The sequence below is a fragment of the Myodes glareolus genome, chromosome 2, assembly GCF_982192425.1.
Source record: "Myodes glareolus chromosome 2, mMyoGla1.1, whole genome shotgun sequence".
Classification (NCBI taxonomy): Eukaryota; Metazoa; Chordata; class Mammalia; order Rodentia; family Cricetidae; genus Myodes; species Myodes glareolus.
Window position 1 is genome coordinate 65285273 of NC_142027.1, and position 22834 is coordinate 65308106.

General features: G+C 44.6%; 1 protein-coding gene across 3 annotated transcripts in view; it reads left to right on the forward strand.

The window, feature by feature from the left end:
• The window catches only part of LOC125413061 (protein mono-ADP-ribosyltransferase PARP14), a 651703-nt gene that overhangs the window by 607137 nt on the left and 21732 nt on the right, over positions 1-22834 (forward strand). The window contains exons 1-5 of one of the 3 annotated variants that reach the window (XM_087901083.1): positions 10466-10708; positions 16215-16345; positions 17408-17441; positions 19160-19384; positions 22385-22621. In XM_087901083.1, coding sequence (XP_087757209.1) covers positions 10522-10708; positions 16215-16345; positions 17408-17441; positions 19160-19384; positions 22385-22621 — 814 coding nt within the window. In that variant the 5' untranslated portion in view covers positions 10466-10521. Of the gene's footprint in view, positions 1-10465; positions 10709-16214; positions 16346-17407; positions 17442-19159; positions 19385-22384; positions 22622-22834 lie in introns of those variants that run through there. The other 2 variants (XM_087901077.1, XM_087901082.1) reach the window with 2 other exon arrangements.

Consider the following 22834-nt stretch of genomic DNA (forward strand, 5'->3'; position numbering starts at 1 on the left):
AATTGTTTACATATTATTTCCAATGACTGGCTGACAAAGTATTGGCACAAGATGGGCTATTGAGCATTCCCTGTGGGAGGATAGTTCACTGGTATCTCCTGGTATGCTAAAAATTATTCTAAGTATGCACTGTGAAGGCAAATTTTTCTGAAAAGGTATAGTGAAGAAACAATCTTTTAAATAGATAACTATAAGTGGCCATCCTTTAGTAATAGAGAAGGCAGGGGAATTCCAGATTGTAGCGGGCCCATAGGTTGAATTACCTTGTTGACAGCTCTTAGATCTGTCACCATTTCCATTTTCCAGATTTCTTTTTAATAGCAAATACAGGACAGTTTCAAGGGCTGGTTGATTCTTCAATATGATGAGCATATAGTTGCTCCTATTCCAGATGTTCTAAAGCCTTCAGTTTCTCTTCTATTGAATGCCATTGATTAACCCATATTGGTTTCTCAGTTAACCATTTTAAAGGTAGGGCTGTTGGTACCTCTAAAGGTTTGTCAGTTGCTTTGTGTTCATATACAGCCTGAATGGCAGTGACCTTTGTATATAGTACCTTATAATATCCTTCCCAGAAACATGAGTTTCTGAGACTATAGGAAAGCTAATCTGGGTATTCCATTGCTGCAGCAGGTCATGACCCCATGTATTGACTGTGATATTAGCCACTTAGGGCCTCAGGCTTCTTCTCTGTCCTTCTGTCCCTATGCATTTAACACATCTTGTGCTTTGTTTCACTTGAGATAGGGTTCTATTCTTAGAAAATGAATATCTGTCTCTTGAAAAGGCCAATTTGGATGCCAAGATTCTGGAGTAATGATACTCATGTCCACATCCATGTTTAGTAATTCCTCAATTACAATGTCTTTTACACACACTCTTACCTTTGTTCTTTAATCATTTATAGAAGTCTGTCACAATATATGCTTCCTATTTCTTATTGGAATTTTTGATTCCTCCCCTATGTTTACTGCATCATCCAAGACAGTATGGTTTATTACAGCAGGCAATGAATTTTTTAATTTTCCTGGTGATACATGTCCTTTACAGTGACTGGTAATGACTGGACCACATTTTACTTGGGGGTTTGAGAGATTCCCCTCAAGGAGTTTCCTAATTGTATCAGTTTGCCTTGTCTGTTTTTTGTTGATCTGCATTCATTGTTCTAATGTCTTTCTTAGCCACACCTCCCCTATATAATCCATAAGGTTTAATCCATAAACCATTCATTTTTGCCATTTCCAGAGGAGACATTATTTCGAGAAATTCCTTGTCTACAATTCCTTCTTAGATGTCCTATTCTACCACAATTAAAACATTTGGCATTTTAATGTCTCCTCCTACCTTTGGAAATTGCTTCTCCCACCTATAATTCAGTATTATAGTCAAATGTCTCAATGTTCATTATATACAGGATCTAGTCATCTATTGCTGCTGATCTAACCTTTAAAGGCCCAAGTATCTTTTTGCATTCTAATTTGATATTTTTAAAAGACTGAGATTCATTAAGTACTCATCTAGCTTCTGGGACTGACTGTTATTTCTACTTGTACAGCCTTAGTTAATCTTTGTAAAATGTCATTACAGTGTTCTCTCTGGCCCTGTTTAACCCTGGTATATGATTCAATTAGCTTTCCTCATTCTTGAATCCTGTACCAAGTATTTAAGGCTTCTGTGTGGCATAAGGACAAGATTTGTTCATTGAAAAGACCTTGATCCTGTGAGTCAGCATAAAAGCCCTTGCCAAGAATTTGAACTTGGGAAGCCTCAATCCTTTTGACTTTCCCTGTTGTTCTAAAATGTTTTACTCTTCTTGCCAATAGCATTTTCACAGTACTTGTGGCCCATCTTCCAAGACTGCTAAAACTAATTGAAGCCAATCGTGTGACTAGAAGCCCTTGTCTTTACCATCTCCCTAACAAAGGTTGAATGCAAGCCGTAAGACACTAGTGCTTGCTTAATTACTTTTTGATTATTCATACCTATAGGTATTCAACTACATTCTTTGGATCATTTTGGACATTTAGAACTTGATGCTTTTCTGAGGTGTTTACAGGGTAGGAAGCTAAAACCCTGGCTAAGTCATCTCTGACTCTGACAGGTTCTGGCGATGTTATAGCCTGTCCTTGAACATTCATTCCCTGTTCATCAGTCCCAATAATTTCCTCAAGCATTTCAAATATTTTTACTACTATCATTTGTAAAACCTGAATCTCTTGCCCTGTATATATTTCTAGTGATTTCATTGAGACACCGAGCCTCTGGTCCTCATTCCACACATGTGATTCCAAGTTCTGAAGTTTTTCTTTTAAAGATAACATCTTATCCTTGCACATTATTTGGTTAGTATGTAAATTGCCTTCTTTAAGGGATACTCTATCTGCTAACCTATCATAGCCTTTTAACAGATTTTGGTCGTCAAATTCAACAGTATAAATTCATTCAGATAATTTCTTAGTATCCGTTGACATGGGCTGAATTTTGTCTGGCAGATTAATGTTATCCTTTTCAGGAGTATTAATTTTTGATTTTCTATGCTATTAATTCTGTCAATTTGCTGTTCATTATTAGTCTGTAAAGACTGTATCATTTCCAAAAGTGGCTCATTCTTCGCTCTGTTATCAAACCATTTTCTTAAGGATATAATATGAAAAAAAAAACAACTAAGTCCCTGCTGGGAGCAAAGACCTGCGTTTGGTTATAGTCCAGCCGTCTTAGTTCACAAATTAAGTAAGATGTTCACCTCTGTAGGGCAAGTTCCGGGCCCGGGAAATAACCCAGTATCTTTTTAACTCTCCCTGTGAGTTAAGTATGCCTGCAGACTTGCAGGCCCCAGGACCCAGAAGTAATTAACATTCTCCCTGTTAGTAAACATTTACAAACCCTCAGAATTTCTTTATCACTTTCTATCAGCTAGGGATGTCTCCAGATTGACATTCCAGTTAGAACAATGGCATAGCAACCTACCCACTCCTCCCCTTTTGCTATATAATGCTCCTGGGGCTGGGGAATTTGCAGCTTGATCAGAATACAGACTTTCTGTCCATTTCTCATGTCTCTTGTCCCTCTCATTCCTCTCCTTCAGAGTCTTGGTTCCAGGTTCATATCCCGCTGGTAGGGACAAGTTCCAACATCCAATAAATGGATGTATCAGAAAAACCATATAAGCCTTGCAGATTAATATGCATAGTATAAGCAAGGATGTTATTAAATTTCTTGTTGGTAATATTATCTGCAATTATATAACTTTCAAGTTTACTGATGTATTTCACAAATACATCAGTAAACTTGTTATGAGATTTTGCTAAATTGCTAAATTGTTGTATTGTAATAATCTCTATTGGCCAGCAGGTGTCGCAGTCGCAGCAATGTGGCAGTGAGATGCAATTGGTGGTGGCATGAACAGTTCCTTGCTGCTTTGGTTCTTCACGTTGGTGCCTGGTTAAATACTGACAAATATGCTTTGTTTTCTGCTTAAGAGCAATTAAATCAACTCGGTACATGGAGAGAGATGTTTTTGGATCAAGGAGCCCAGAGCTCCGAAGGCGGGAAAACAAACCCGAGCAACAGAAGCACAAAAATTTCCATGCGGCAAGGAAAGTGCGGAGGAGAGGAAGGTGTGTGTGAGTCTGGGAAATTTCCAAGTCAAGGAATGCTTAGCTCCACTATGGTGGGGTTTTGGGGGGAAAAAAAAGAAAAAAGAAAAGAAAAGAAAAACTTAGTTAGTGAAATCAAGTCAGGCAGGTGGGAGTGGGAGACCTACTGGGCTATGGACATTTTGTGCCTTTTAGGCCAGTCCACGCTGCAGGCATGGAGTTGGGATCCATGTGGGTGCCAAATGAATATGAATGCTAAAAAGAAATCCCACACTGGCTCAGAATTGAGTATAATAAAGGGCTATTTTTAGGGGTAGATTCCCAGATCACAGTGCTCTGTACAAACAGAGAACAGGAACTGAATCCAAGAGCTGAAAGAGAGAGGAAGCAGGTGGTTTACATCAGCATTTATAGTAAAATAAGTCCCACTCAAGTGGGCTGGTATGTTAAAAGCACCTGGCTGAAGGAGTTCCTACAACAGACACACAATAGATGTTTACTCAATCTATTCATTGTGTTCAGAGTATCAAGAAAATGGAAAATCGGCTGCTGTTAGACAGTTACAGTGAAGCTGTATTTTTCATCAAAGAAAAACCTGGATTATTTTGTCTTCCTTCCCAATTCAGAGCACACAGAAGCAACAATTTAAAGCAATGCCCTATTGCATCCCATTTCAGCTTCCAAACTCTTACATGCAAAAGGGCAAAGAAACACATACAGGACTCCCTGCTGACTCCCCATATACAACAGTGCACCCAGAGGTTAGCCTTTAGCAAGGACTTGACGGACCAAGAGGGAACTGCTCAGCCCCCCATAGCTTCCCAGCTGACTCATATCCACCCTTCCAAACACAGACTATTTCTCTCAGATCCATTCATCATTTTGTGTCCAGTGATGCTGGGAATTTCTTTGTAGCCATTTCGGGTTTTTTTCTATGAGATGCCCTGCAAATGTCACAAAGAGCCAGAAGGGAAGTTCAGGGCCCACATATTAGGGGAAATAAGGATGCACTTATGACACCTTAGTACATCCTCCAGGTTGCCAAACCCAGGCTTATCAGGTGCTGGCCACTCGGTTCTGCCGCTTAGTCAGGTGGAGATAAAAGCTCATCTAAATAACACACTGCACTGGCTGAGTAGGCAGACACAGACTCACAAACCAAAGTCAACGTGGGGCATAAAAACCATGTGACCCAGGCTTCCTGGCACCTGTCAGATGGCCTGAACCAATCACTGGACCCTTGCTCTGCCTCAAGACACTTGTAGACAAGGTAGCCATTGGGTCTCCTTTCTCTCTCTCCCATCCTGAGCTATGGAAAATAAACCTTCCAGTGCTATCAGTCTGACCTCCTCCTGGATATCTTTTAGAGACACTAAAACCTCTAAGCTTCATCATGCCTTACTTATAGACTACTAGGCTTATCTGCCTTTGCACTAAGAAATGGCCCAAGTATCCCTTAGAAACTGGCCACTTCCCTCCGCCTTGCTGCCTCCCACAGTGGCTAAGCCTGTCTGTGGCAGAATCTGTCTCTCTTCTGTCTTATCCATTTGCAGAGCCCTGCCTCTGCCTCCACTGGCACTGTGGGTTCTGCGGGAGCCAGCAAACCTATTTTCAGTCCTGGTCACCCTGCCACTGCTCAGTCCGTCCCACTCGGGTGACTTGTCAGCCTAGGCACCACCACCACTGCACATCTGGTTCCCGATGTCTCCTCAGAGGCATGGCAGTCTCAAGGTGCCAGCTGCTCACTCTCAGCCTGACTTAGCACCATTCTGCTCAAACTGCAGTTGAGGCACCTCGGCCAGCACCACCACAAACCACCTTCCTGCATGCCAGCACCTGGAGCTCCCACGGCCTATTCTAGCCCCTCAGACTCTTCCAGCCATCAAGTTGGGCATGGCGGGGGATCTGTACCTCTTCTCACAAAACTGCAGCTGACAGTGCTAAAAAGTTTCCTGTCCACTTCTTGTATCAAAGAATGTGTGAATGATGTGTGGCCATATTGATGTGAGTCTGTTTAAATGTATGTCTTAAGCGTCCTACATGTCTATCTTGTTATTTCTGTCTGTTCAAAACCCCCGCCATTCTTGCTTTGCACCACAGGACCCACCATTTTTGTTAGGGGCATCTGCTGCCATTTTGTTTGAGGTTAAGACAGGGAGGAGCCACAGCCATGTGAGGCTCCGACCAAAGCCAATCAGGGTCAGCAGCAGGCTACCCCCCCCCCCAACTCATCAGCTATCTTTAAGCTATTAGCTATATTTTTAAAAATTATTTTTATGTTGACTATGTTGTATATGGTGTGTTTGTGTGATGTACACTTTCGCAGGGCCTGCTGAGGCCTCCATTACATGCAGAGACTACCTCTGCACCACATCTGTTCTCTTCCACCTGCTAAAATCTGCAACTTTAATTCTCCACTTTCATTCTCTGTCTCTCTGTCTCTGTCTCTCTGTCTCTGTCACTCTCTCTCTGTAAGTACCCTACCTCCATGTTGCAAAGTATCAGTCAGTGGAAAAAAAAGGCCATCTTTCTCTTGCTCACTTCTCATTTAAATTTATGTGTAACATAAATTCAACTGCATGTATATATACATAGACGCACTGTTAAAAAATGTTTTAAGTAGCCCTAATGAGCTCTGTTCACTGTATCTCCTAGACTGAGGAAGCAATAATTCTCAATATTTTAAACTGGTATGTACGTTTAAATGATGATAAATATATGGTTAAATAGTACAACATACTGCATATGTGATTCAATTCTGCTTTAAAATGATTCTATACAATGATAAAAATTTAAGGTTATAAAGATCTATTTCAGACTAACAAAAGATGTTCCGCACTATTGTCAGTTTTACTGTTAAGCTTCTATCGCAAACAATTTTTTCTTCTTTGACCTTCACAAGTATAAATCTCATCTGTTAAGTTAAAAACCAGTACAGTCAAGCTGGAGGACTCTGGATAAAACATTCTCCACAACTTCTCAGCTTGGATCCAGCTTTGCAGGCAGATCTTATACTGTACTCATAACTTATATATACTTAATAAAAGCCCTCGAATGCTCAAATATCTGGGCAATATGGCATTTAAATGTTTAATTATTAAAAGACTTTTTATAACAGAGAGACAGGTTGGATCCTGGCAGCCCCACTTCCTTCCCTCCAAAGAAGGCAGAATACAGAAGACAGATGGGCACAGGACGACATCCGTCCATATTTCACTTCACGTGAAGGCACTAACCACTGGGAAAAACTGCCTTTCATCTAAACTCCTGAAGATCTCCAGACAGTAGAGGGAGGAAAACTAGAATCAACTCCCCGGTTGCCTAGGAAAGGAAGGCTGGTCTTCCTACGCCTGGCAGGCCTGCACTCACAGCAGAAGACAAAAGCTGTTCTGAAGCCTCTGCCCTCAGTGACCATGGAGGACCCTGAGGAATAACTGTCTAGGTAGCCAAGTGAGTAAGTTCTCTGTCATTTTTACATCAGTAACTCAGATAAAGTTTTGTCCTTCTCAAGATCTCTGATGCAGTTTGATGGCTGAGAGGTTTTGTCAATTGAAAAGGGACAACCTCACAAAACAGATTTCAGCATAACTTCTTACCATGTTAAATAAAAAGTGTTTGAAGATGCGAAGCTCAAACAAGAAGGTGTTTTAAGGTATATAAATGCAAGTTATTAAGGTGTGTGCCTGCACATTATAAAGGTCTGAGAATATAAGCGTTTTAGAGTACAAGAAAATGCTTTAAGAGCAAAGCTCCACCCACTCCCAATCTTCCCTTTCCCTCCAAGGCATTCTGGTCCTCTCTGGTTGTCTTACATTCCTCTCTCTCTCTCTCTCTCTCTCTCTCTCTCTCTCTCTCTCCCTCTCCCTCTCCCTCTCTCCCTCTCCTGCCTTCCTTCTGAAGAGGCAGCTCATACCTCCCTCCTCCTCCCCCTTTCTCTCCTCTTTTCTCCTTTTCTCTTTCTCTCTCTTCCTGCTCCATATACCCCCTTACACTCCCAACCCACAAAATAAGCTCTCCATATCCAAGCTCTCTCTGTATGACATACCTCTCTGTCCCTTACCCATCGCGGTCCCATACCCTCAGTGGAACCTGCCAGGGTCACTTGCACCGAAATCATAGCAAATTCATTCATCAAACTCTGAATATAATGTCAGAGGAGGCTTCTGATCTGTTACCAAACTTCACAGTTAGTTGGAGCTTGTCGGGCGTCTTTAAGTTTACATTGTTCTAATTGTCCTGTTTGAGTTTGCTCAGGGGCAGATGTACCAAGAAGACCTGAAGTCATGGCCTCATGAAGAAAGTTTCTGGCATTTTGGGGGTTATCACACATCTTTAGGTATACAGATATTCCAAATAGGGTCAGATAAAATTATCTCCCTAAAAGTGAGAGGGATAAAAAGTTCAGAAGTTTCCTAAAGAGACTCAGACAATTTCCTGGGTAAATATACTTTCTTGGGGTTGGTCGCTTAGGTGATTGTCTAGCCCAGCTTAATTTGTGATTACATCTGGGGCAGCTTGGATTCTTAGGTCTCCATCATTCTCATGCTACACAGTCATCATCCAGGAAAATCACCCATACATGTAAAATGATTTTTTAAGTTTCATCTAATGGAAAGAGAACATGTAGTGCATATGTACAGGAGAAATTTCAGTTGTAAAGAAAAATAAAATTCGCCTTTAATACCAGGACTTGGGAGGCAGAGGCAGGCAGGTCTCAGTGAGTTTGAGGGCAGCCTGGTCTACAAGAGCTAGTTCTAGGACAGCCAAGGCTGTTACACAGAGAAACCTGTCTCAAAAAAAATCAATCAATCAATCAATAAAATCCTGGCATGCAGGGAAACAAATGAACTTAAGATCATTAAGTTAAATGTAATAAGCCAGATTTAGAAAGAAAGACAAACACTGCATGTCTTCTGTCATATGCTGACTCTAGACGTGTGTGTGTGTGTGTGTGTGTGTGTGTGTGTGTGTGTGTATAAAGGGGAAGGAGGAAGCTAGGATTCAGACATGAGAGATGACATGTGCTTGTCTTGCTGAGTCTGGGTATCACATTTAATATAATTTCAAGACTGGCTCATTTTCCTACAACACATTTTATAATTTCAGGTTTTTTTCTCATGTGAAACCAAAACAGGAGCCCACTAAGAGAGACTTACATAGATCTAATCTACATGGGAAGTAGAAAGTAGAAAAAGACAAGATCTCCTGAGTAAATTGTGAGCATGGGGACCTTGCGGGGGGATTGAAGCGGGGAGAGAAGATTGGGGAGGGGAGCAGAGAAAAATGTAGAGCTCAATAAATATCAATTAAAAATGTATTGAAGCCGGGTAGTGGTGGTGCATGCTTTTAATCCCAGCACTCCGGAGGCAGAGGCAGGCGGATCTCAGTGAGTTCAAGGCCTGCCTGGTCTACAAGAGCTAGTTCCAGAACAGCTCCAAAGCTACAGAGAAACGCTGTCTAAAAATAAATAAATAAATAAATAAATAAATAAATAAATAAATAAAATAAAAAATGTATTTAAAATAAATAAACACATGAGATTATTGAAAGCTAGTACTTCTGGTGAAAGGTCTACGGGTCTTCATTTCTGTTCTTGTAGCTTTTCTGCAGGTTTGATATTTTTCAAAATAAAAAAAAAACGAGGAGGAAAAAATATTTAATTCCAAGAACCAAAAAGAAAGACTTACTGAGCCCAAACTCCCACCCCCATCACAGCCTGACTCCCCATCTTCCTGTTCAGTCATCTTCTGGGAAGGTCTAGCTAGGTTTGCAGCTTTTACTTCCTCCTTTTGTCAGACTTCAGGCCTCTTCAGATTCCCTGCCTTTTCATCAGACTGGGCTGCTAGGGCCCACAGAGGGCCAGCACACCTAACCCTGGAGTGGCAAAGCCTCTAACTGTCTCACACATCGGCTCATTGCATGTTGAGGAGACACAGGGTCCCAGCCCTTCTCACCCCTGTCCCAGTCAGCCCTCTTCACTCCTGCCCTACTCCAGGCTCAACTTTTCATATCCTTCAGCAAATGCTGCCTTCAGTGGCAGCTCAGAGCCCGCGTTTCCCCCAGGCCTCTCTGGAGTGTGCAGGTCGGCAGCCTTCTCTCTCCTGAGTCCACTCCAGCACCATGCAGCAGCCCTGGTGATTCTGTGCATGTGAGTCACCTCCCAGAGTCTCCCCTCCCCCATCCTCTAAGGTCCTTTCTTGATAGTCCTTAGGCTTCAGGTGCCATGTCACCAGCCCATAAGCTCTTCTGTCCTTCCCATAATCAGGCTGGGAGGCCCTGCTCTCCTGGTCCAGCAACACCCATTTACTGTTTTATCTCCTGTGTCCCCATATCTGTGTCCCTTAGTGGCACACATGATTGGTGCTTAGCTCACATTCCCCCAAACTGGGCGTTTGTAGACACAGTGTTCACAGATGAGAAAACAGAATTTAAAAGCAGAAAAAAAGCAGGTCAAATTCTGACGTGTGGTCCCCAAATGAGCAGGGAGCATCTGGAGAGGATCATTTGTGAGCCCCTTTTCTTCTGTGATACAATTTTTTTTTGTTTGTGTATACTGAAGTTATCCTAGGAATGGAACAAAGCTCAGCTGTGGCTGGCGTGAAGTGCAGGAGGAACCCAGCTAGAGAGTCACTGTGTAAGGTGCACTGGAGACCAGAGTCCTGGGGACTGTGAGCTCTGTGTGATTGACTTATTTATGTTGGGGGCTGGAAAATAAACAGGGGACTGGGAGTGCCCCAGGGTCCTTGGGTGGGGGGGGCGGGGTTGGGGGTAATGCATTATTCCAATTCGGGGTCAGCTAGGTGAAAATAGAAAGTAAGGACGCTGAGGAATTTCCAGGAAATGAAACCGAAAGAGAAGTTAACTCAAAGTAAACTCTGCGCAGCTTTAGCCAACCCAGCAGTGGTGGTTTCGCAGACCTGCCAGGATGGCAGAGTCCGGGCCCTTCCCGCTGCTGGTCGAGGGGTCTTGGGGCCCAGACCCCCCGAAGACCTTAATCAACAAGTTGCAAATGTACTTCCAGAGCCAGAAGAAGTCGGGCGGAGGGGAGTGCGAGGTCGTCCCACAACGCGGGAGCCCGGCAAGCTTCCTGGTGCTCTTTTCCCCGGAGGACGGTGAGAGGCTCAAAGGTCGAAAAGGGCTGCCCTGCAAGGGGTTCGGGCCATCAGTGCCCGGCCCAGAACTCTGAGCAGCGCGATGGGAGTGGGAGACCCTGGGATCAGAATCGGGAGTGGCCAGCGCATCCAGGAGTGGCAGTTCCCTTGCTCTTCCAGGAACTTCCTGATGCTCTGAACCTTCCCGTGCTTTGCTTTTTCTTCCTTCCTTCTTTCTTTCGTTCTTTTTTCCTTTCCCTTCCTTTTTAAAAATGTTTTTATTATTCAAGTGGTGCAGTTAAAGAATTAAGAATATTTTAGAGTCAGCTAGCACTACTGAGTTCTACTAGCTGGGAGGTGGGGGACTATGTCTCTGGGAGGTGAGCTTGAGGGGGGAAAAGCCCCAGGGCTCTTGTGCCACAGCCTAGGCAAAGTCCTGCTTTGTCCTTCTGCCCCAGGGTGGCCTGAAGTGGTTGTGGGCTTTCAGCTGGGGTGGGGATTCCAGTGGAGGGTTTCCCTCATGGCAGGAAGGCTCCAGAACAAGTGGAATGCTCCCCACTTCTGACTGCAGTCTGTAAGGGAGGCCCAGCCTTGCTTGCTCAGGGTGGTGATTGCCCAGACCTGTGGCTCCAGGAAGATCGCCCTTCGTTCCCACCGGAGATACTTCTGTTTGTTTCTTTGTTTGTTTTTAGAGGCAGGGTTTCTCTGTAGCTTTTGAGCCTGTCCTAGAACTAGCTCTTGTAAACCAGACTGGCCTTGAACTCAGAGAAATCTGCCTGCCTCTGCCTCCGGAGTGGTGGTATTAAAGGAGTGTGTCACTACCACCAGGCCCCACCTGAGATGTTGTAGACCAGGGTCATCCTCGGAATGCAGACGATTCCTCCCTTTTGTCCTTGGATTAGAAGAGATCTTTGGAGCATAGAGGGGCAAGGAGGCCAAGGAAGCCAGGCTGTAGACAAGATATCAGCCCAACAGGAAACCAAGAAGAAAAAATGAAAGGAAGAGACAGATGTAGAGGGTGTTGACACAGGTTTTCAGAAAGCCTGGTCAGGAGGCAGGAGAGGCCTGCAGGGAGCTGAATCCCTCTGGAAAGCAAGAACCTTGCTGTCCTAGGTTTGATTTCACTAGGGCGTGCTCCACAGACAGCTGACAGCAGGACCTGTTTTCTCATTTTCTCTGTTCCTAGGGCAGTGGTTCTCAACCTTCCTACTGCTACAACCCTGTAATACATGCTGTGGTGCCCCCATCATAAAATTATTTTCGTTGCTACTTCATAGCTATAATTCTGATACTGCTATGAAGTGTAATATAAATATCTCTGTTTCTGATGGTCTTAGGCTACCTCTGAGAAAGGACCTTTGACCCTCATAGGGGTCATGACCCACAGGTTGAGAACCACCTCAGAGGGTTAAAGGATTCCCAGTTTGATCCCAGCTGTCACTACCCCAGTAGACACAACCCTTATGGAGTGTGTTCTTCTCTTGAGCTGTTTCCAAATGCTGGTCACATGTTAGGGGTGCAGACTACTGCATCCTGGTCACAGGGAGGGAGGGGTAACTGGACCCAGCCCAGCTCTATTCTAGACACTTTAGTACAGAGACTTGGGTGAGTGGGGAAGCAATTGCCACCAGCCCTGTAAAGTGACCAGGACATGCTGAAGTCTGAAAACTCTCTGTTGTTTATTGAGAGTTTCAAACCAACAAATTGGAGATCTGTAAGATACTGGTAGTTTAGTGACATACACAGCACAGGAAAGTATGGTTGTGAGGGTGCAATCCCAGCTGTAGCCTTCCCAGCAGGCACTGGGCAGCTGAGGAGAAGGCTGGGCTCACACCCCAGCTCAGCTTTCTCCCTCAGGGGCTCCCAGTCCACAGCCCACTCTTCTCCCAGGTGGCTCAGCTGATCTCTCTCATTCACTCCCAATACAGATGACTCAGAGCATTAAAATGGAACATTGTTGCAGGCCAGGCTTTGGGGTGATCAGAACTACCATTCACTTTCAGTTTCCTATTTGAGGCCCCACTTCCTCCTCAACAAGGCTGCTGGAATTTCCCAGCAGATTTACCCTGCAGTCCTAGGGCAGCAGCTTTCCTTTCCTGTAGAGGCCCCACCCTCCGTCCCAGAAGCACCCTGAGCAGGCATGATCTATTCATGTAAACCTACACCAGCAGGGCAGTACTACTGAGCCTACTAGTGTATACCGGTACCAACAGGGAGGTCCCACCTTTGTAGGTCGACTGGATTCATGTACTGTTGAGTATGTAGGTCTTTTTCCCTTAGGAGAGTGAGCTATGCTTTCAGACCCAACTCAAATCCCTGTAACCCCATTTCAGGTGGACACACTTTATCATACGTTCTAGTCCTAAATGGGCTCCTGTTTATTAAGCGAGGGCCTAGGTATTCTTGAAGTTAGGGAACTCGCATTCTTAAAAAATGTGACTGGGCAGTGGTTGTGCACGCCTTTAATTCCAGCACTCAGAAAGCCGAGGCAAGCAGATCTCTGTGAGTTTAAAGACAGCCTGGTCTCTAAAACAAATGCCAGGACAGCCAGAACTGTTAGACTGTTGCACAGAGAAACCTTGTCTCTAAAAACCACACAAACCTACAGAAAATATTTATTTGTATTGTATGTGTATGGGTGTTTGCTCTTTATATGTCTGTATATCACATTCATGCAGTGCCTGCAGAGGTCATAAGAGGGCATCAAATCTTAATAGGACATTATGTGGGAGCTGGTAACAGAATCCAGGTCTTCTAGAAGAAAAGTCAGTGTTCTTAACCATGGAGTCATCTCTACGACCCTAGAACCCACCTTCTTAAATAAAACTGAACAAAGCTGACTTGAGGTGGACACAGGGGAGAGACTAGATGTCAGAATTTTGCCTCCTCCTCCCAGATTCACTTTCTGGATGGGAATCACATACTGTTATTGCCACCGTGGCTCTCTGGAAATATTTATGCCCGTACACATTGTGTATATCCAAGAAGAGACAGCCATGCTTGAATGCCTTGGATGGATTTCACCGAAGTCCAGGAAAGAGGAGGAAGGTAACAGAGAGGTGCAGGACATTCGGTAACAGGCTTCAGACTGTTCACACAGAGGTCACCCTGAGGTCACCCAGTCCTCAGTCTCCTCACCAGCCGGTACAGCTTCTCTGGAAACTCCTGACTACTCATAGAGTAGAGTTAGAGTCCCATGTTCCTTCTCAGATGGATTCTAACGTCTGCATCTGAGTGGACATCTAAGTGAAGTCGCTAGCCCTGCCGTCTCCATGGTTGAGGTGGGAGAGCCATCATGTTTCCCTTTGTGACAGGCTCTGAGCTCATCAGACTAGCTGTCCATCAGAGAACAACGGGACTCTGATGTCTTGCAGTAGCTGTGAACACCTGGTCTCTGGTATCTTTCTCCTTGACCTGTTTGCACCATCCTCTAGCTGGCCACACCTCTCCTGCTCCTTTTGGTTCTCTATACTGGCCTTGCCCCTTCCTTTCTTTTCCTGTTCTCTTTTCTTTTTGTTCTCTATGCTGGTAGGGGCCTTCCTGTTACTTTTCTATTCTCCATGCTGTCTATGCCCCTTCCTGTTCCTACTGGGTCTCTATGATGACCCCACCCCTTCCTGTCTCTTTCGTATTCACTCTGGTGGCCACGCTCCTCCTCCTGTTCGTTTCCTGTTCTCTATGATGGCCACACCCCTCCTGTTCCTTTCTGCTTCTCCATGGTCTGAGCAACACTGATTTTCCTCTTTTCTCTCTGGCTGCAGTTTCTGATATCACAGTTCACATTCTCATAGCTCTTCATGTGGTTGACAGCGTTCCTAGAAAATACTTTCAGTGGGGAACCTCTGCTCCAGAAGTGTTTATTTCTTTATAGCCACTCAGCTAGACTGTGGGTGAATTGGAAATCAAATGGCAAGTCTTTGGATTCTGTTGAGTTTCACTAAGGTCAGCTGTCAGGTGTTCTAATTCTGTTTTTGCAAAATCTGTTCTATTCTATTTTTGTTTGTTTGTTTCATTTGATTTGTTTTGTTTTGAGACAGGGTTTCTCTGTATAAAACTGACCTACCTGTCCTGGTACTAGCTCTTGTACACCAGGCTGACCTCAAACTCACAAAAAACTGCCTGACTGCCTCCCAAGTGCTAGGATTAAAGGTGTGTGCCACCACCATGGTTCATTCTAGTCTGTTTTTTTTTTTCTGTTCACTTTCCTACTAAATGTGGGTTGTTTATCATTGCAGGCTAATGGCTGGACTCCTGGTCATTCTGATGACCAACTGGGTCATCGCCCTACAGCATGGGTCTCACCCCATGTACCCAGTTGTCCTTGTAATTATAAATATTCCTACCTACAAGGCCCACCCAGTACAGTACAGGTTCTGTACTACTACACTCTATGGTTCTTCAATGTAATTCACTGACTGGCTCAAAACAATTCCACTGACCTCGGTAGTCAGTAAGGAGGCTGAGGCTGTGTAAGTAGGATTTGTGTAGCAGGATGCTAATGGGATTCACCAGAGTTCCCTTGTGTGATAACATATCTGGGATAATCACCTTGAATAGAGGAAGGGTTTATCTGGACTCTACAATTTAGGAGTTTTTGGTCTACACTCAATTGGCCTGCTCCTTTTTGGCCAATGGCACAAGGCAGTACACCCTATAGGGAACTCTTGGCTATGTAGTGATACAGAAAGGAGAAAAGGGCTGGGGTCCCAGGATCATCCCTTCCCCTGGGGAAATCTGACTTCCTCTCGGCCTCAATTCTGAAAGCTTCCAGGATCTTCCATTAGACCATGAGCTGGCAACCCTGTTTGTAATCTCAAGGCCCTTGGGGAACACTCAATAACTAAGATAAACCAATGAATATTAAAAAGTAATCTAGGCATGGCAGCACATGCTTTGACCCCAGCACTTGAGAGACAGAGGCAGGCAGGTCTCTGTGAGTGTGAGTCCAGCCTGGTCTACAGAGCAAGTACTAGGCCAACCAGGGCTACATAATAGCCTTGTCTCAAGAAAGCCCCATCAACAAATAAACCACATCACCCTGGGTTTAGAGGCTGGGGAATGGCTCACTGGGTTAGACAGCTTGCTGTGTAAGTGTGTGGGCCAGAATTTGAATCTCCAGTCCCCTCGTAAACAGCTGGGCATGGCTCCATATGCCCAGTGTAGATGGCAGAAATGGGCAGATCACAGCAAGCCTAGGCAACAGGCAAACTTCAGTGAGAACCCCTGTCTCCAGGTCGGAAGGCAGAGAGAAATGCAGGGACATACCCAGTGTCCTGCTGTGGCCTCCACGTGACCAGGGGTGTGCACTCCTCCATATGCCCACACATCTACAACATGACTAAAGCACACACAGTGACATTCACATCCCTGTGCTAAGTTCTCCTTCTTTTACAAGGGCTTGCAGCTTAGGGAGACGGGCTGAGCTGCTGGCTCATAATGATGAATTTGTAGAAATCATGGAATAATTATGTAAGTAAAGATTGCTTGAAATTTGGCTAAAAATCTTTTTATGTTTTTAATGCTTCAGTTCGGCAGAATGTTCTGAAGAAAGAGAATCATGAGTTAGTGTGGCCAGGAAAAGGGACATTCAAGTTAACTGTCCGGTTGCCCAAAGACCCAGAGAAAGCCGCAGTCTCTAAGGAGGTAGTTCCAGAAAAGGTAAGGACATGGGGCCTTAATCCAAGGTGCGTGGAATTCTCTATGATGAATATGGTGGAAAAGAGCTGGGTGGGTTGGGACAAACCTTTAATCCCAGCACTCGGGAGGGAAAGGCAGGCAAATCTCCATGAGTTTGAGACCAACCAGGTCTACAAGAGATAGTATCAGAACAGCTAGGGCTGTTACACAGAAAAACCCGTCTCAAAAAAACAAAAAGAAAGAAAGAAAGAAAGAAAGAAAGAAAGAAAGAAAGAAAGAAAGAAAGAGAAAAGGAAAATGGTAGATGAGTGAGGGCCTAAGTCACACTAGCCTGAGAATGGCAGCTTGGGACTCTGGAGGGAGCAAGGACTGTAAACAATGGAGACACAGTCATTTTTTTGTCACTTCTGGAAGAGTCAAGACTGGGGGGCTTAATAGTAATATATTGGGGGTGTCAAAGTTGTATCCATTGATCTTGGTGTCTTTATAATCAGAAGCCTGCTGTTCTGTTTTCATCATCTTGAGGTCAGCAGTGTACCCCACATGTGTTGTTCCCTCAACTATGAAGAAGATTGTCAGGGACCTCTCTGAAGCATGTGTACCGTGTTCATACAGTAAACATGAACTAAGTGCCAAGTCAGGCAAACCGCTGGCTAAGCTGTCTCACGGGAGTCTCCTGTGTGTGTCTCATTTCATCAGTGATTATTGTGACCAGCAAGAAGACACACTGTGACATGTAGCTTTCTATCCATTCTCTAGCCTAGTATTGAAATGTGTCATTATCATTTCAGTTAACTGACATCTCCAGCCTGGCCCAAGAGGTATTTTATTTATATATGAAATGACTCATAGTCTCCAGGTGGTGGTGGCATACACCTTTAATCCTGGCTCTCAGGAGGCAGAGGCAGGTGGATCTTTGTGAGTTCGAGGCCAACCTGGTCTACAGAGTTCGTTCGTGACAGTCAGACAGTTACACAGAGAAACTCTTGTCTCGAAGAAACAAATAAAACCAACCAAACAAAACCCAAACAAACAAAAAGAAATGATTCTTGTATTAATGCTGTCTTGGTGTTTGCCTTTTAGGAATCCAAGACAAAAAAGGAAGCTACAGAAAAAGGTAAGTCTCAGCTAAGGTAGCCCTGGTGTTGACTAGGCAGTTTTGTGTCTATTAAACAAGTAGCTTGGGAGAGCTTTGTCTAGATGTCTAGATTCACACCAGACAGGGTCCACTCACCTTGGAGTCACCTGCAGGGATACCATCTTTCCAGTGTGAGCCAGATGTGTTTAAAGCGTTCCTTGAGGGAGCCCGTTGCTCTTCTGGTTACCTTCAGAGGAACAGGACCAGCCTTTTGTTTTGTTTTGTTTTTTGTTTTGTTTTGTTTTTGTTTTGCTTTGGGAGATGTCTACAGCTGAAGAGAGGAGCGAAGATGTGGGAGATGGAGATGGACACTTGTGCTTTGGTGGCCAGTGATAGCAAGAACAGAACTTGTAGTGGCAAGGAGAGGATCATTTTTTTTTTTTTTTTTTTTTTTTTGGTTTTTCGAGACAGGGTTTCTCTGTAGTTTTGGAGTCTGTCCTAGAACTAGCTCTTGTAGACCAGGCTGGCTTCAAACTCACAGTGATCCACTTGCCTCTGCCTCCCGAGTGCTAGGATTAAAGGTGTGCGCTACCACCGCCTACTAAGGACAGGATTTGTGGTGGATGCTTGCTGTGTGTCTCTCTGGGTAGCACCAGCTCTTCCGTCCTCAACTGCACAGGAAACAGCCAGCTGGGAAACTGGGGCTGGGATCAGGTCTCTGGCTGTGCTGTTGGGTGGGTCCTGCCCAAGACTTAAATGAAGAAGCAGCTAATAATACCCATGTGAAGGGCACCAAATGAAGAACCATACTGAATAAGGTGAGCAAGAGCAATGAAGAGATGCAGACACCAAATCTTGGGGAAAGGAATTCTTTCCCTGCATAACTCTGCCTTCCAGGCTGGAGTCGGGGTCTCTCACTGAACCTAAGTTTGCCCCTTTGGCTAGGCTTGCTGGCCAGGGAGCTCTTGGGATCTGCCCATTTCTGCTCTCCACACTGGGCACATGTAGCCATGCCCAGCTGTTTACAAGGGGGCTGGAGATTCAAGTCCAGCCCTCACTCTGACACAGGAAGCTGTCTAACCCAGCAAGCCATTCCTCACTGATGCTGTTACAGTGTAATCTTTAAACTCTTACTTTGTTCAGCACGAGTATGTACACAGCTTCCTATACCTTTGCTCCTCCGGGGAGGCCAACAGTAGTTCTCTAATGCAGTGGACACCTGACGAGCCTCAGCTGTCTGCCATGTCCCCGCAGCACAGAGATGAAGACTCTACCCATCTGTAGACGCTTGGTTCTGTAATCACAGTTGAGTACTCAAGAGACACATAAGAGGGAGGATGCTCCTTCCTCAGAAAGAGCAGAAAAAGTAATAAAACTGAATTAGTGGTAACAACAACAGCAAAATAAAACAACAAGTGCTAATTTTGTTTTTTTTTAATCCACTAAGAACAATAACAAAACCCCAAAATACTACATTTTTGGTTTTGTTTTTGAACATACTCTGTAGACCAGGCTGTCCTTGAGTTTACAGAGATCTGCCTGCCCCGGCCTCTGGAGTGTTGGGATTAAAGGCATGCACCAACACACCTGGTTACATTTTAGTTTTTAATTCACTAATTCAAAAGCTCTACTGAGATTTCCTTATAGCAGAGCTAGCCAAGATATGGATAAGGGTTAGGGTTGTCTCAGAATAATGTACTTAATAAAATCATGATTTAATACCTTACACCTTTCATTGTCATTTTCAATTTCCTCAGATGATTTGGATGCAACACATTCTCTCAGCAACAGAATGGAAGATGTCCCAAAAGAATGTGAAACTGTTTCCTCCATGGTGGCATTTGAAAACCTGCCTGAGAAAGTGACTGACATAGTGCTGACCATCCTAGTGGAGAATATAAGCGGCCTCCCCAGTGATGACTTTAAGGTGGAAGTGATCCGAGATTTTGGCGTTGCTGTGGTTACCTTTCAGAAGCCTATAGGTGAGTCCTAGTCCCAGGGAGGCCCTGCATCCCCAGGTTTCTGTCCACCACACCCCAGGGTTTGGGACATCTCTCAGTGTTCGACACTTTGTTGTAGTGAGTAAACAAGGTGTCTAAGCCTTTCCCCTCATATTTTGGAAAGATGAACAAATTCATTTTGAGATTTAATTTGGGTATGTTTCATAGACTGCCCTTTATTACATGATTGTTTGAGTAGGTGGGGGGAGAAATAGAAAGTCCCAGGCGATTCTAAGTGGAGGAGTTTGAACTCTTACTCTGCTTCCCCGGGAGGAGTTAAGACTGGCCTGTCACCATGCCACACTTCTGTAAGGCGATGATGCCAACAGACTTACCCTAGTGCTTAGTGTCAGGCACCTGCCAGTCTCTGCTGTGTTCATTTATTCCATTCTTTCAATAACCCTGTGACAGGGCTTGATGTTGCCAAGAGATGGAAGAACTGGAATTAAACTCATACAGACAACTTCCACTCCCTTTTTCCTATTATTTTACCACATTTCTCCTTGGTGTAACCCTTTCATGGTCACACATGTGGAGATCAAGGAGCCCACTTAACAGGGAAAATGAGTGCCCCAGCCAGCAAGATGGCAGAATGGGCAAAGGCACTGTGGCCAAGTCTGACAGCCTGAGTTTGATCCCTGGGACTCATACAAGTTGCCCTCTGACCTTCAGATGCACTCACACACATGCACTGGCATGTGCACACACATAAACATGAAAAAGAAAATGACTGCTCTGTTAGGCCATTGTCATAAGCAAGAGCCAGCTCCACCTAAAACATGGCCGATTTCCAAATCTAAGCCCCATGTCCCATGGGCACAGCAGTGGGTGTCAGTCAAGCTCACAGGGGGTGTGGTCAAAATTCTGGTCCTGTCACTTAACTAGTTGTGCAAAGGTGACCAAGTTATTATTTTCTCTGGTCCTTATCCACTCATCCATAAAATGGAGATGATCATACTTATGTAAATTCCTGTGACAATTAAGCGAGATAGTACTTCAGGCATGTTAAGGATTATTAAAGGATACTTATTTCAAATTTATTAATATTTATTATAAACAGAAATTTAAAGATTTGTTTATTTTGTGTGTACATACCTGCAAGTATTTCTGTGTGCCGCATGCATGCAGTGCCTGAAGCAGCCAATAGAGGGCATTGGATTCCCCTGGAACTGATGTCACAGATGGCCCTGAGCATCCAAGTGGTTGCTGGGAATCGAATCACAATCCTCTGCAAAGGCAGCAAGGGCTGTTAACCTCTGAGCCATCTCTCCAGATCCATAAAGGGAAATTTAAATTAAAATGATCTTGTATCTGTTCACTGATCAACAATCTAGAGTGCATTCTGTGTTAGCTTCTGTTACTGTACTAAACACCAGAGGTCATCAGCTTCCAAAAAGAGAGGTTTATGCCAGTTCACAGTTTGGGTGGCGTCAGTTCATGGTTGGTTAGCCTTGTTGCCCTGGGGCTTATGTTGAAGCGGTATGTATAGTGGCAACATGTATGTGAGAAAGAGAGAGAGAGAGAGAGTGAGAGAGAGAGAGAGAGAGAGAGAGAGAGAGAGAGAGAGGCCAGTGTCATCTTATCCCTACCTCCCCATCAATGCCTGGGACATTTCCCACAGGCCTCACTTGTTAAAGGACCCACTACTTCCCATAGCACCTAGGTGAGGACTAAGACTTTAACACAGGGGACTCAGGGACAGTTTTGGTCCAAACTATGGCCACTGTTATGGGCCAGGTATTGATTTAGGGGCTGAGGCACAAAGATGACTAAAATCATAGTTCCCTCTCTAGAGGAACTCAGTCTGGGAGGAGGAGGGAGGCATGTGTGTCAATGAATAATGGAGACAAAAGAGAGTCTGTCTCCCAGGTGTAGGAACCTGAGAGGGGTGGAGACAGGACCGTGCATAGTTGTCCCCACCTGAGTGTGTCCTCCAGCAGTGTCACCTGACCATCTCCATAGGACACCAAGCTTGTTCATGCTGGTACTGCTCCCTTCTCTTGTCTGTTTGGCAACCCCCCCCTTTAGTGTCCAAATTAGAGACCAAATATAGACCATAAACTGTCCAATTCTGAGTCTCCGTTTCATCTGTTTGTTCCTTATTGAAGTCCAAAGGCAATTCAACTGTGCTTAAGTCCAAACCTTCCCAGTGATATACAAGCAAGGACTTGTATTCATTTCTCAGCTCCCAGTACAATGATTGGCCTGGCAGGCCCACAATCTCCCTGTTCATTTAAGAGAGATCGTTAGGTTGAGTCCTGAAAGTAAATAGGACCAACTGAAAAAATAGAGGAGGGAGGGCTGTAGGCATAGCTCTATTTTGGTAGCATGGTTCCATTTGATCCTTAGCATCACAATAAAACAAAGATACCTCCATCTCTCATTTGGAGAAGAGCAGTTTAGACAAGGGTATACCAGACAGGAACAATTGTATATACAAGGACAAAGGAGAACTTTGAAAACATAGCTAGTTAGTTGAGTTTTTGTCATTGGCTTTTTGCTTTTTTTTTTTTTGTTTTGGTTTTGGTCCTTTGAGACAGGGTTTTCTGTGTGGCCTTGGCTATCCTGAACCTAGCTCTGTAGACCACGCTGGCCTCAAACTGGCAGAGATCTGCTTGTCTGGGCCTACGAAGTGCTAGGATTAAAGGCATGAGGCACCACCTGATTCATGACTACTTGTCCGTGGCAACATGAAAGTAAAACTAACAGTGCTGCTTGGATGTGTGTTTGGAGTCAGGAGCCTGGCTGTGGGTGTGGGCTCCTGCCTGCTGCCATAGTGGGCATCAAGGGTCTTGAGAAAATGGGGACAGGGATGGCATTGTGAGGAGTGCGCTCAGGAGGGCTGGCCATGGCCAAAGGACAGCTCAGTAGCAGAAAATACAGTAACTGGCTAGTTTACCATTCTGAGTTGTAGCCAAGCCATTTCTTCCATACCATATAGAGATGCCACTGAAATTTTCTCCTTTTCTTTCTGTTTTGTAGACACCAAAAAATTTATTATTGATTGTATCGGTCATCATTCAAACCGACAGCTGCAGCTTGCCCCGAGACTTCTGGAAACAACAAATGTAGTTAGGGTGGAAAACCTGCCTCCTGGGGTAGATGACTACCAGCTGCAGCTCTACTTTGAAAGCCCTTTCAACGGGGGCGGAAGAGTCACCCACGTTGAGTGTTTCCCAGAAGAGAGCTCGGCGCTGGTTGAGTTTTCAGACAGCAAAGGTAATGTGTCTTGGCCTGCCACCTGGGCATGACCTGGATGGTTGGCCATTTCAGCCATTCCTTAATCTGTCAGAAATGGCACCAATCTCTCATCCATCTGGATTTGGTGCAGAACGAGGTCAGCAAAGCAGGCTCTGCCGAAGCAGCACAAGCTCATGAGAGACAGGGAGAGTCTCTGACAAGTCCAGCCTGTGACTGGATGTCACCATTCTA